Source organism: Oryx dammah, unplaced genomic scaffold (assembly GCF_014754425.2).
Source record: "Oryx dammah isolate SB20612 unplaced genomic scaffold, SCBI_Odam_1.1 HiC_scaffold_24, whole genome shotgun sequence".
Lineage (NCBI taxonomy): Eukaryota > Metazoa > Chordata > Mammalia > Artiodactyla > Bovidae > Oryx > Oryx dammah.
This window is the reverse complement of record NW_024070208.1, coordinates 13,634,950-13,648,523: the sequence shown is the minus strand read 5'-3', so window position 1 is coordinate 13,648,523 and position 13,574 is coordinate 13,634,950. Positions and strand designations below refer to the sequence as shown.

The window sequence follows — 13,574 nt, the reverse complement described above, 5'->3', positions numbered from 1 at the left end:
CTGATTCCTAACCTAACCAAGTTAGTTACTGTGTCCCCATCAGTTCAGTTCAGTTGCTCAGTTGTGTCCAACTCTTTGCAACCCCATGAATCGCAGCACGCCAGGCCTCCCTGTCTATCACCAACTCCCGGAGTTCATTCAAACTCATGTCCATCGAATCGGTGATGCCATCCAGCCATCTCATCCTCTGTTGTCTCCTTCTCCTGCCCCAATCCCTCCCAGCATCAGAGTCTTCCAATGAGTCAACTCTTCGCATGAGGTGACCAAAGTACTGGAGTTTCGGCTTTAGCATCATTCTTTCCAGAGAATACCCAGGGCTGATCTCCTTTAGAATGGACTGGTAGCTGTCATCAATACCTCTCTTGTGTAGGACAATTACCTGCTTGTCTTTATTTCTCCCTAGAGACAGTGATCTCATCAAGGGCATGAGCTTTGTCTTAATCGTGTGTTTCTAACAATCAGTCAAATGCTTGGTCATTCGGAGGATCTTCTATGTTTGCTGAATGAATGAACGAATTGAACTTATGCCCTGGGATGTGGTAATAACATGTTCTAAATAACTGAAGCACTTCATCTCAAACAGTGAATATCTTCAAGAGTGCTGGGCTTCAGTAGATACCGGGGGGTCTGTTTTCACCCCTGAACCTGTGCAGTCTTTCCTCTACGTGCCTTGCCTTCTCCACGTGCATTAATGATCCCTCTTACTTTCCTGCCACTCCACACACACGTGTGTGACCTCACAATTTTCACTGTTGTATATCCCCTCTATTAACAGCCTTCCCTGACTGGTGGCAGAATGTTGACTTTCACCCCCCCAGATACTCAGTCTCAACCCGTCCTGTGCTTTGTCCTCAGGCCTGGTGTCAGGACACCGTCATCTAACATGATGCTGGTTAGAGTTCTGCTATTAAAAGCAATGGAACCCTTTACTCCCTAACAATCCCACGATCACCACCCCAGACAGATAATCTCATCAGACGGTGGATCCCACTGTGGCCTTTTGGGCCGGCCGCTCTGTGTTTCCCTGCAGCAGGCAGATTGAAGTGCCAGATTCTCGCAGCCTCCCCACAGACAATGCAATAGGAAACCCAGGTGGAGGGAGCCAAACCAGTTCTCCACCAGCCACGCAGTTGAGCAGAGCCCTGGGGGTGGGTGGTCAGGGGAAAGTCAGCACTGGGGGTGGCTTGGCGGGACGGGCCTGGCAGTGTTCCTTCCTCTAGGTGAGGCGGGAGAGGGGAACCGAGTGTACTCCAGGTGGGGGAGAGCTTAGCTGGCCACAGATCCTCCTGTTCCAAGTAAGCACAACAAATTCATCAGGTGCCCGGAGGATGAAGTTTGATAAGGAGATTCGGAGCTGGGATTCCCTTGAGGCAGAAGACAGTCCACGGGAGAGCCCCTGTGAAAATCACCCACAGAGTGAGAAGTAGTTGCTCGTTAATATTAGAAGGTATTTACCATGTAGCAGGGCTTCCTGGCTGGCTCAGTTGTGAAGAACCCACCTGCCAGTGCAGGAGACATGAGAGACGCAGGTTCGATCCCTGGGTCGGGAAGATCCCCTGGAGGAAGGCATGGCAACCCACTCCAGTAATCTTGGCTTAGCAAATCCCCATGGATAGCGGAGCCTGGTGGGCTACAGTTCATAGGGTCATGAAGAGTCGGACACGACTGCAGCAACTTAGCCAGCACCGTGCAGTCAGTGAAGAAAATCCCTTTCTTCCTCTCCTCCATCACACACTTGTTTGTTTTGTGGGCTCACTTTTGAAATCGGGGCACCAGGTGCTGCTCTTCTGCGGGCATTATTCTATTTCTCTTTGACATTCTTTGGACACCTGGAAGATTTGGAAGAGCTTTGATGTCCTTTTTTTATAATAGAGCCCTGGGAAATCACTTAAGAAAGATTTATGTTAAGTAGAGCGTTAGCATCCATAAGAAGCTCATTTTACCTGTGCTTTCCTAACATTTCCTAAATGTTTAGAAGTTCAGGTTTAATCATACAGTTCATTCAGTGCCACGATTTCCTTAATCCCGTGCTTAGTAGATTGATAACTGCTTGAGCAAAATTAAATCTGCAGTCGGTTGGCCCCACCTCTGAGCTCTACTGCTAAGAGTCCTTTCCTTTCCCTGGAGAGCTTTGTTCACCACCCCACAGCACTGACCTGGACATAGGACCTCGCCTGGAAGCCACAGAAGTGCTATGTTAAGTCAAAGTGATAGAAGTAGGACTTCAAGGTGTTGGGAGCCTGAGGGGGAGGGGAGCGTTATGAAAGTGGAAACAGAGTCACCGAGAATGGTTCATGGCCGTGCTGAAACCATGGAGGGCACCATATGGTGTTGCATTAAAATCTGCATGCAGTGTGCTGCTGGTTGGGTGAGAGCCTTGGTCTGTCTGAAAGTGGAGGCGATGGCTCCTGTTTACTGCCGGAGGGCTGGAGGGCTGGCTGCAATGGGTGCCACAGGGAAGAAAGGGGAACCAATGAGTAAAAATGGCCTTGAGACCACTACTCACTGCCCCGCCTTGGAACTTGGACACGGTAATGTCTTCAGAGGGTGGCAACAGGGCCTTTGAGATGGAGGCCAGCAGGGGGAAAGGTGGATGTTTGGCTCTTCCTCGTTCAGCCACTCCACCCCGGCTTCACTTCTCAGGCCCCCACCCCAGGCGTTCCTGGATCTGTAGATCTGTATCTGTATGCCACCACCAGTGCCTGGATATCTATAGATCTACGTCGACAGATCCACCAAGTCATGTTTTTAGACACGAGCTAAAGAAGGCTTGGGTGCCAATGTCCATACCCTTTCCCCGGCCATATTTAGAACTTGTGTTAACCTAAAGTTGTGGAGACAGACTTGAAGGGAGACCTCCCCAACCTTGCTAACATGTAAGTACGAAAAGGCACAAATTGGATGGATATGGATGATGTCATTTCTACTGTGACATCACCTATAGACTCTTAGTGCCTTTGCTTTGCTTCCCTGGAGTGATCACAACATAAATTACTTGTCTTGTTTGACTTCCTTGTTCACCAAAGTTGAGCAGATTGTGGCCGTTTTCAACGCTTCTACCAGACAAAAAGCTTGGGACCATTTCTCGAAAGCTCAGCGCAAGAACATAGACATTTGGCGAAAGCACTCTGAGGTTGGTGATTTTATTATTACTTTCTAACCACCGTCACACAGCTGGATTGGCAGGGAAGAGTGTGGCTGCAGCCATGATGGTTTCTGTTACAGCGGGCAGTCCACCAGCCCGGGTCCTGTCTCACTGTCAGCCCCACATCCAGCTCAGATTGGTCCCCTGGTCCGTAAAAGCAGCTGACCTGATGCCTGGAGGACGGAAAGCTTTCCTTTCCTGCAGAAAAAAGCATCTCTCCCATTCATAGTAAAGAGCTCAGAAATAAGCCCTTGGCGTAATCATTGTGCCGAAAAAAGTGTAACGTAAAATAGAAAACTGGTCTTTACTGAGTTGTTTTTTCCAGCGTTCTGCGGCACCATGGTTACCATTTGCCGCTTGGCTAGAAATGGCAAGTGTGCCTTTCATCCACATCTTCTCATCTTAAGCAGTGCTGTAGTCCCCTGTGCCAGCCGATGGGTCCCGTCAGATCCCTCCCCAGAGCCGATGTCCCCAGGTAGTGAATGTCCCAGCTAGCACTGTCCATCTTTCCGCATCAGTGCATGTGTGAAGTGTGAGTATCTACCCCAAGGCAAGAGCTCAGACCTCGACCTTCCCTGCCACCTAGAAGAACCAGAATGTGTCATGAGTCATTGCTCGTCCAGCTGTTATTTTTAACCCTACAGTGTAGTGTACGCTTTGAACCTGTAATTTGAAAGTAAGTATACTGTCTTTGTTTGCTTCTTCTTTTTTTTTTTTTTAGTTTAATTGAGAGAATGTCTTTCATTTGGATGCTTCTCCATCTCTAGCATGTTAATATTAAAGCTCTCTAAATGATAACCCCCTCTTTCCATATCCCAAACTTATAGAAGGTAAGGTTTATTTATTTAATGATTTTGGCTCACACTTGGAAAATAAGTGTTTTATGTAGAGTTTGAGGAACCACAAAGTGCTGGGGAATCAATCATCTGGGTAGCATTTTAAGTGCCCATTAACTAATGCTAAATTACAGCTGAATACCAATGGTGCTAGATGTAGCATCCGCATGCATACCAAATGAATTCTTTATTATCACTGTTATTATGGTGAATACTGAATGACTTCACCATAATGGGACACTTAAAACGCTAGTGCAATTTATTATGAAGAAGGACATTTTTTATTTTGTTCACAAATTCCGAGAATGTGGCCGGTGACTGACACAATTCTGTTCCTCTGCCCAGGATGATGGATAAGGAGGAGGTGGGGTTTCTCTTCAATGTTGGGGAGAGGGGGGCAGAAAACCAACAGGAGCTCATCTCAGGCTCTTGCAGACACTGACTCAGGACCCATGTCAGGGTCGATTTTCAGGAGGAAAGAGTCCCGGAAATCAGTGATGAACTATCCAAGATGGGTGTTCTGAAACACTCATTGGAATCCATAAAGCACAATTCAGATGTGGGAATGATCTGCCTATGAATTGTTTACTTTTTTGGCTTCACACAAAACCAGACCTACTAGGAGAAATGTTAAGAGAAGGGCAGGTGGCTTGACGCTGGATAAATCCAGACCTACCAAATCTGGCATTAGTACATGAGTGTCAGCAACTCACTGATGCATCAGGCTTCCTGCCATGTCTGATCCTGCTCCCCTAGCCCTGCCGCCTCCCACTGTGCAGGGCCATCCTCTTCTTTGCTGAACAGGACACACAAAGTGTTCCGGCTTTGTCCCAAGGAACCCTGCTTGCTTCACTCCCTCCTGGGAGGCAGAAACGGAAGCAGTCCAAAGAGATGCTCCTGGAAAGGGTCTTTGTGTCTCCCTGCCACTCCCACTGCCTCTTTTGATATACCAGGAAATAGAATTCTAAATTACCTTTGATTTTCTCTCCTCCATGTTGCCTAACTGATTAAATACCAGTTGGCAGTTTAACATTGTGGATGATTTCTCAGTTGCATATAAGCTTGATAATTGGCTTGATTTTCTCCACGTTCCCGTGAACAGCATCTGTTAATTATTGGCAACACCTTTACGGATTTATTAGAGTGTACTAGTGATTTACTGCTGAACCAGAGGCACCCTGTGGAAACACCCACAGCTTTTTGTTCCCCCTTCAGTTTTTTTTTCCTTTCCATCACCCTTCCCCATGAGAACAGCTACTGAATGACAGTTTGTCATTAATTGTAAAGACTAAACAACAGACCCTTTCAGCCTCCTTTATTCTTTCCACCTGAAGTTTCTTTGTTTCGAGTATTTTCAGGCCACCTCCTGGGGAAGTGGGCTCCTTGTCAGTGGAAAGATTAGCTGTCCACAATCTAAAAACCTCCCCACTAATCACATGTGACATCCACCTGCGAGCTCCGATGGTGTTATTTAAGGCGGAATTGCACGGTCAAGTAAGGGAACGCTGCCTTCATCCTTGGGCCGCTCAGGACTGCCCTGTGACGAGTGGTCCTGTCCCAGGGACATCCCTACTACCTCTCCTTTTCCCTTTCTTGGGTGACTTCCCTGTTTCTGCAGTAGTGGTTCCTGGGGTTCAGAGCTGACCGTGCGAGTGTGATTGGCGAAACATAATTCCCCATCCATCGTGTTTCAGTTACAATCTGTGCACTATGGAGAGAGGAGAATTGAGAGAACCTATAACAGAATAATACAGACACATCCATCCATTGAAAGGGCACTTTGTGTTTAAAGTCATGCCATTAATACATTAGTGTTGTGATTTAGTTTTATTGTGAGTCATAGATTTATTTATTATAAAGTGAAATTATATTAACTGTTTGATTTCTATTTAGAGATTTTGGTTTAAATGGGGAGAAAAACAATAATGCAACCCTGCTCTTGTTTTTTTCCCCCTTTGAGGCCAGAACATGTAAGAGAACAGAATAGATAAGAATTTACAAATATATATTATCCAGCTTGATGCAAAGTAGTAATATACTAATTTAATGTAAACCATTACAGTATCCTGATTTTTAGGCACAGTAGTAAACAATTTATTATGTAATTCTTTATATTTGACAATGAATTTTAACATAACACTTTTCCATTCAAACAGCCTTGTATTACTACTGTCTCGTTTATGCGTGAGTAGACTGAGACTCAAAGAAATTAAATGCCTTGATTACAGTCACTTCTCTGGGAAACAGGGAAAGATCCAGTCCTTAGATCTTAAAGGGATGCTAAAGCAACCATTACATCACAAACAATAAACCCCTGTGATAATGTGAAACACCAGAAAAGAAGGCATCTGCTTTTATTTTGTCCTGGAACACCTTTGGATATCTGGAGAGAGAGAGAGAGTGTGTGTGTGTGTGAGTGTGTGAGAGAGAGAGAGAGAGTGAGATCACATGTGGGCACATACATTCAGGGACACTATTATGCATGGACTTAATTTTCAACTTAATGAACCAAATCTCCCATGATGCTAAGAATGTCACATTAACTTGTTTATTAACTTGTTTATCCTCAAAACTCTCAGTGTCACACTATCTCAGTGAGCGAATTGACCCTAAGAAAGATGAAATATACCTAAAGTGACCCCCGTAGTTCAGTGGTAGATGAGGCCTTTTTAAAAATTCTCCCGTGTGCATTCCTAATCACTAGCTGAGTCCCTCCAGTGTGCCATTCCTGGTAATAGACATTTCTGTGGGAGCCTCAAAACAGCCCTGCCAGGGTGGATGTTATTGCCCCCATTTTTACCAAAGAGGAAATTAAGACTCAAGAGACTGAATATCTTGCTGACGAGCCCTCGACTCACCTTTGGTGAGCAGGGATTTCTCGCGAATCAGATACCGAATCCCTCAGTCTGTCTGCACCCCAGACCCCGCAGAACTCCCCTCTGGGCTAGATGGGGCAGTGTTTGGGAGGTGAAGACATGTCTGTATCAGTCTTGCTGAGAAAGCAGCGTCATGTGTCTGCGACTCTGACCCCCGCGGGCCCTCTGCTTCCAGGAACTTCGGAATGCTCAGAGTGAACAGCTTATGGGCATCCGTCGTGAAGAAGAGATGGAAATGTCGGATGATGAGGACTGTGACAGCCCCACTAAAAAAATGAGAGTCGATGAGTCAGGTAATGCTGATCACCACCACACCCTTGCGAGCTACCATAATGATCTTCCTAATCTTAGCTGGGGCGTACATATCGGCAGGTGGTCACATCACTCACTTGTATTTGAGTTACGCTGAACTTTTCATCTTTGAGTGACTCTGCCTTTATTAATAGAACTTGAAATTCCTTCTGGGAAACAATGATTTAAATTGTCCCAGTCGTTCCTTATGTGCATGAGTCTGGGCCTGTTAAGACTTTATTTTTCGGGGACATTTGTCTGTTCCCATAAAAATCCTCTTCCAGAGTGTGGCAGCCACTGCTGATGCTGAAATACAGATAAAATTTGGTTTCAGTCCGTGTACTTCTTTCATGGGAAATGTTTAATCCCTAAAGAAGGTTTCTAGCCTCCAAAGCAACATGCTTGGAGAATTAGATTTTTTTCCAATAAATTTTAGTTCCTAACCTATGATCAAAGGGATGGCCCTATTCGGTACCAAGAAAGGGGCATCAATCCTTGAGTTGTAAAAAGGAGAGAGGCTTAGAGAGAATCTTGCTTTTTATGCTCTGACTAATCTGAGATGCCGACTTAAAACTCTTTTTCTCAAATTGTGTGTAATTCCCTTGGTGTTGTATCAATAAAAGCACGCAGGGGAAATGCTCACTCGGAGGTAGGAGACACCCAGGGAGACTGCTTGTCCGAGGGGAGGAGTGTTGCCTCAAGGGTCTGGGAATAACCACCATTGCCACCAAAAAGGGAATAAAACAGTCCCCTCTCCCAGGCCTTTTAACAGAAGGACTCAGGTGACCAGGAACAGTGGATTTTTATGAATTTGTTACTAGAGGCCAAAATCAGGATTACAAAGTGGTCAGGTCATCAGGATTTCAAAGTTGTCAGTAAGGCTGCTTCCGTGGCTCGGCCATTGTCCGTGCTGCTGCTGTGAAAGCAGGAAACGTGTATCGTTTTGCATTAGAGTTTCGTCCAGGTGTATGCCTAGCAGGGGCATTGCTGGATCATATGGTCGTTCTATTTTTAGTTTCCTAAGGGACTTCCAGGCTGTTCTCTACAGCAGTTGTTCCACCTTATATTTCCACCAACAGTATCGGGGGGTTCCCTTTTCTCCATATCCTCTCCAGTGTTTATTATTTGTAAACTTCCTTAATGATGGCTGTTCTGATCGGTGTTTTGATTTGCATTTCTCTAATAGTTAGTGATACTGAGCATCTTTTCATGTGCCTGCTTGCCATGTGTATGTCTTCTTTGGAAAAATGTCTATTAAGGTCTTCTGTCCATTTGTAAATAGGGTTGGTTGTTTTCTGTTGTTGTTTATTTGTATGAGCTACTTGTATATTTTGGAGATTAAGCCTTTGCCAGTCACATCTTATTTTCTTCCAGTCCGTAGATTGTCTTTTCATTTTTTTTTTTTATGGTTTCCTTTACTGTGCAAAACCTTATAAGTTTTATTAGGTCCCATGTCTTAGTTTTTTAATTTCTATTGCCTTGGGAGACTGACCTAAGAAAATACTGGTATGATTTATGTCAGAGAATGATTTTCCTGTTTTCTCTTCTAGAAGTTCTATGTTGTCATGCCTTATGTTTAAGTCTTTAAACCATTTTGAGTTTATTTTTGTGCGTGACATGAGCGTGTGTTCTAACGTCATTGATTTACACGCAGTTGTACAGCTTTCTCAGCACCATCTGATGAAGATATTGTCTTTTCCCCATTGTATATTCTTAGTTCCTTTGACAGAGATTAATTGACCATAGGTGTGTGGATTTATTTCTGGACTCTGTTCTATTCCATTGATCAATATGTCTGTTGTTGTACAGATAACCACACTGTTTTGATTACTGCAGCTTTGTAGTATTGTCTGAAGTCTGGGAGAGTTATGTCTCCTGGAGACAACCTAAATGTCCATCGACACACGAATGGATAAAGAGAATGTGGTGCATATACACAAGGGAATACTACTCAGCCATAAAAAGAGTGAAATAATGCCATTTGCAGCAACATGGATGCAGCTAGAGATTATCATACTGAGTGAAGTAAGTCAGAGAAAGATAAATACCACACGATCTCATTTATGTATGGAATCTAAAATATGGCACAAATGAACCTATCTGTGAAATAGAAATAGAGTCACAGACACAGAGAATAGACTTGTTGTTGCCAAAGGGGAGCGGGGGCAAAGGAGAGGGATGGACTAGGAATTTGGGATTGGTACATGTAACCTATTACGTTTAGACCGGATAAACAGCAAGGTCCTGCTGTACAGCACAGGCAACTGTAATATATCCAGTCTCCTGGGATACATAATGGAAAAGAATGTATGTGTATAACTGAATCACAGCAGAGAGTGGCACGGCAATGTAAATCAACTATACTTCTATTTTTTTAACTAATTAATTAAAAATTTTTAAGCTATCAGAACGCTCTGTTTCTGCAGTGCTTTAGGAGAGAATAAGATGATCACAAGAAAAAGCTCCTGCCCAGAAGCATACAGAGGGGAGTTTCGTTGCCTTAGAGCAGTGGTTCCTGAAAACATTGTTCCCCAGCCCAGCAATATTAGCATCCCCTAGGAACTCATTCAAAATGTAAACTTCTTGGGTCCTACTGAGGACTTACTGAATCAGAAACTCCAGGGGATGGGGGAGGAGGGTTGTGAGATCCAAAAATCTGTGATTTAAAAAACCCCTGTGGGGAATCCTCATGCAGGCTCAAATTTGAGAGCCAGGCCTTAGAAAATTTCCCTTTCATCCTCAAATTCCATTCATTTAAATCTTTTAAAGCCTAGCGTAAAAGCAGGCACCACAGCGCTGTGTTTTGAAGCCATATATCTTTTGTCTGGAAAATGAGCCAAACACTTATGTGTCACATGTAATGTCTCTTATTAAACTAATGTCACGTTTCTCAGGACTGCTCGATTATTGGGTTTGGATTTGCTTATGTGAGGAAAGCACCTTCCGCAGAGCATTTCTATTCTGCACACTTTCATATATCAGAAGAAGAGAGTGAGTTTGGGTGTGATTTTTCTTAAATTCAACGAGCTCTTCCAATAAATAAGTAATTTTTTTCTCAAAAAAAGGCTTTCATCATTTTTGAAGTTTCTAGATGTGGGGCAAGTTTGCACAAAACCTGGATCCTTAACATGCTTATAAGGTAGGTGGGGAAGAAAAGACTAGGCTCAATCAGGAATTCTGATTGAAACTATAAGTTTTTTTTCTTATTTGGGGGGTGGTGACATTTCTTTTTAAACAACCTACCAATTTCTCAAGTAAGAAATATGTATAATTTCATAGCCTGCTCAGGAGCAGACAAGAATAATAATAAGCCACAGAGAAAATCTTACAGACTGTGGTAGCAAGCATGTACCTATAGAATGACCTGCAATTTCTGTCGAGAAGAATCCGCAAGATACCAAGGACCTCTCTTCTCAGTCAGGACCACAAAGATGCTCCCAGGAGGTTTGACCAAAGAGCCCTTCCCAGACCGCTATGACTTTTTTTTCCCCCAGGCATCTCATAAGAGCCTGAAATAAGACCTGAGCTTGCAAAAATGTTCTCCAGGCTTGTTCCTTTGGTCAGCAGAATTAATGAACTCAACCAGTACATGATCCGCACCAGGTGCCAAGAGCAGAGATGAAAGAACCAGAGAGCAAATGCCAGGCCCTGAGGAGTTCGGAGTCTTTCTTGTGCTTTTCCAAACGAGGTGGACCAGAGAACGTGGCATGTGGTTTATGAGGGGAGTGCAGGACTGATGAGATGGAAAGGAAAGCCACCCTTGTTCCACTGGGCCCTCGAGACCCTGCCAAAAGGCAGGTGGTGGTTCTCTCAGCCCTGCCTATTCAGGGGTCACAGCCTGAGAGCAGGAATCCCTTTGATCTTTGGCCAAGCCTCAGACAAAAGATCCCTGTCAACTACTGAAAGTGGTTCAGGTTCGGCTGCCTGCACTGCAGCCTGAGGGAAACAGGTCTTTCGGAGGCATCTCTTGAGGTAACAGGCCACTCATTTTTTTTTTTTTTGTACTTTATAATACTGTATTGGTTTTGCCATACATTGACACGAATCCACCACGGGTGTATACTCTTTTTTTTTTTAGCTACAAATTTGTGTGTCTAGTTACCTCTTAGCAGGCCTCTGAAGACAGCACTTTACTGCATTGACACGGAAATTGCCAGACTCACAATAGAAGTAAGCTTCTGCATCTTTTGCAGTGATTCCTAACCTTTTTGACACCAGAGGCTGGATTCATGGAAGAGATTTTTTCCATGGACTAAGGGGTGAGGGTATCGTTTCAGGATGATTCAAGCACATTGCATTTATTGTGCACTTTATTTCTGTTATTATTACATCAGCTCCACCTCAGATCATCAGGCATCAGATCCCAGAGGTTGGGGTTCCCTGCTCTAAGGAATCCCCTGGCCCTTCCTCTTCTTCTGAAATCTTGAGATTTTCCCTCAGACCTTTCTGGCAGCATCTGACCCAGAAATTCTTAGAAATGCCAGGGGGGAATCACCTCCTGGGAGCCTCCTACCAGTCCTGCCTTCCCAGAACAAAAAACCAACCTCCACAGGTTTTATTTCTGATGGGGAGATGGAGAGAACGGACTTTGGTTTTCAGAAAAGGAGAGATTTCTATGATACCTTGAGTTTAATTTTTCCTTTTAATTGAAGTTTTTCAGGCCATCTCTGCTCTTCTGATTAAGAAGAACGCTTCCTGTACTTTGGCTGTTTACCACTCCTGGTAATTTACAGTGTGTCTTTGGCCAGAGTTCGCCCAGACCAGCTGTCCCTTCCACTCTGGGCAGGCTGGTCACTGAGCTCAGCAGGTGACTCTTAAAGGGGGAAAAGAGATTTGCTGGAGCCAAACCGAAATGCTGATGAAAATGAAAATGAGTTTAGTTATTGCATTTGAAAATCAAGACAGACGTATCAAAGCATTCATTCAGGAAGATTGGCATCCTGCTCCAAAACCCCTGAAGATAATTTCTGATAAAAATTCAAATGTATTGTTGCACAGTCTGCCTCCTGCTGCAATCAAGCCAAACTCTTAAAACCAAGTCTATTCCTCCTTCCCTCTCTCCCGCGCACTCCTCTCCCTCCCTCCCTGCAGCTTGCATCTCCCTCAGCTTTCTCCTTCCTCCCTCCAGATTGCCAGTGGAGGGGCGCAGGAGTGCGCTGGAAGGAAGGGAAGGAGAGAGGAAGTCTGTTCTAAATCCTAAGGCCTCCTTTGGCAGAACCTGATGAGCATTAGTGTTGAGAGAGCTCAGTGAGCCATGCATCTTGTGAAGCCCTTCCAATAGCACATGACAAGTAACTCAGTGGCTGTTAACCCTGCCTCTTACCTTAATCATCCTTCAACACCTGGCCCTGGGCTTTTCACCAAGTAAGTGCTCAATAAAAGCTGGTTGACTTCAGTCGCATCATCTTCTTCTTCCGGTCTGTTTTGGATGGTGCCGTCCCGTAAGTCAGAGGATGGTAGCCTTAAGAACACTTGCTCCGCTTAAATGGCAATGTCAGGCATGAAGTGGCGTGTTCAAACAGGGATGGTTGAGTTCTCCACAATGTTCAGAACTTATGCATACCCGGAATTCCCGTGCCACTGCTGAAGAGGCTGTGAACCAGAGAGTTGAAACTCAGTAGTAACCTAATGATCAGCAAGCATTTGTCAGTCACCTTCTTGTGTTCAAGGCACTATGGACCCAGGGGTACAGGGAGAGTTTAGACACAGTCTGCCTTGCCCTCCAGCCTATAAGATACTTTTTGAAGAGAAATATGAACATTTTTTAAGTTAATAGAAATGCAGTGCCTGAAGCCAAATATGTTTTAAGCCGTTAATTTAAATTCAGTATAAAACAAAATGAGCACCCCTTCCAGTGTGTGTACCTCACGCAGTATTTGGTGAGTATACATTATATGTTGAACACAGATTTGAGAAAAATAAAACTAAAGCCGCCCTTGCTTAACACACAACCCTTAAACCATTCCATAATGTACAGACACTCTTGGGTTTTAACTACACCTCATTTAAACTCTGAGTTCTTTGTAGGGACAAATACTCTTTAATTATGAAGAGTGTTGTCCAGGTTGTCGATTTTCCACGGAGACTCAACCACAGCATAGGTACAGACTTCTTTTTAATTCCAGTAAGAAGTCAAACAAAGATTTTTGACAACTGAGTCAAATTAGGGACTCATAAATGGGTCAGCAGTATTCAGTATGTCTGAAGTTTCATTTACAGCTGGAAGTCAGGTTAAAAGATTAATAATCATAAAGCTTTCTCTGGCTGTCCCTGATCTCTTTGAACACCAGGACTGCCTTCATTTTTCTGATTCAGTTTATTTCCTGGAAGGAAGTGCTTTTGAGAGCCATGAAGGAGACCCAACAGAGATATTCCAATTAGACACCAGCCCCAGAGGCTCACCTAAGGTGTTTGTAGATTTCCTGT

The 13,574-nt window shown here is 44.2% G+C and overlaps 1 protein-coding gene across 2 annotated transcripts in view; it reads left to right on the top strand.

Moving 5' to 3' along the window:
- ENOX1 (ecto-NOX disulfide-thiol exchanger 1) overlaps positions 1-13,574 on the top strand; it is a 662,416-nt gene that overhangs the window by 517,795 nt on the left and 131,047 nt on the right. For both annotated transcript variants that reach the window (XM_040267197.1, XM_040267198.1), the window contains 2 exons: positions 3,027-3,133; positions 7,033-7,150. In XM_040267197.1, coding sequence (XP_040123131.1) covers positions 3,027-3,133; positions 7,033-7,150 — 225 coding nt within the window. The remainder of the gene's footprint in view (positions 1-3,026; positions 3,134-7,032; positions 7,151-13,574) is intronic.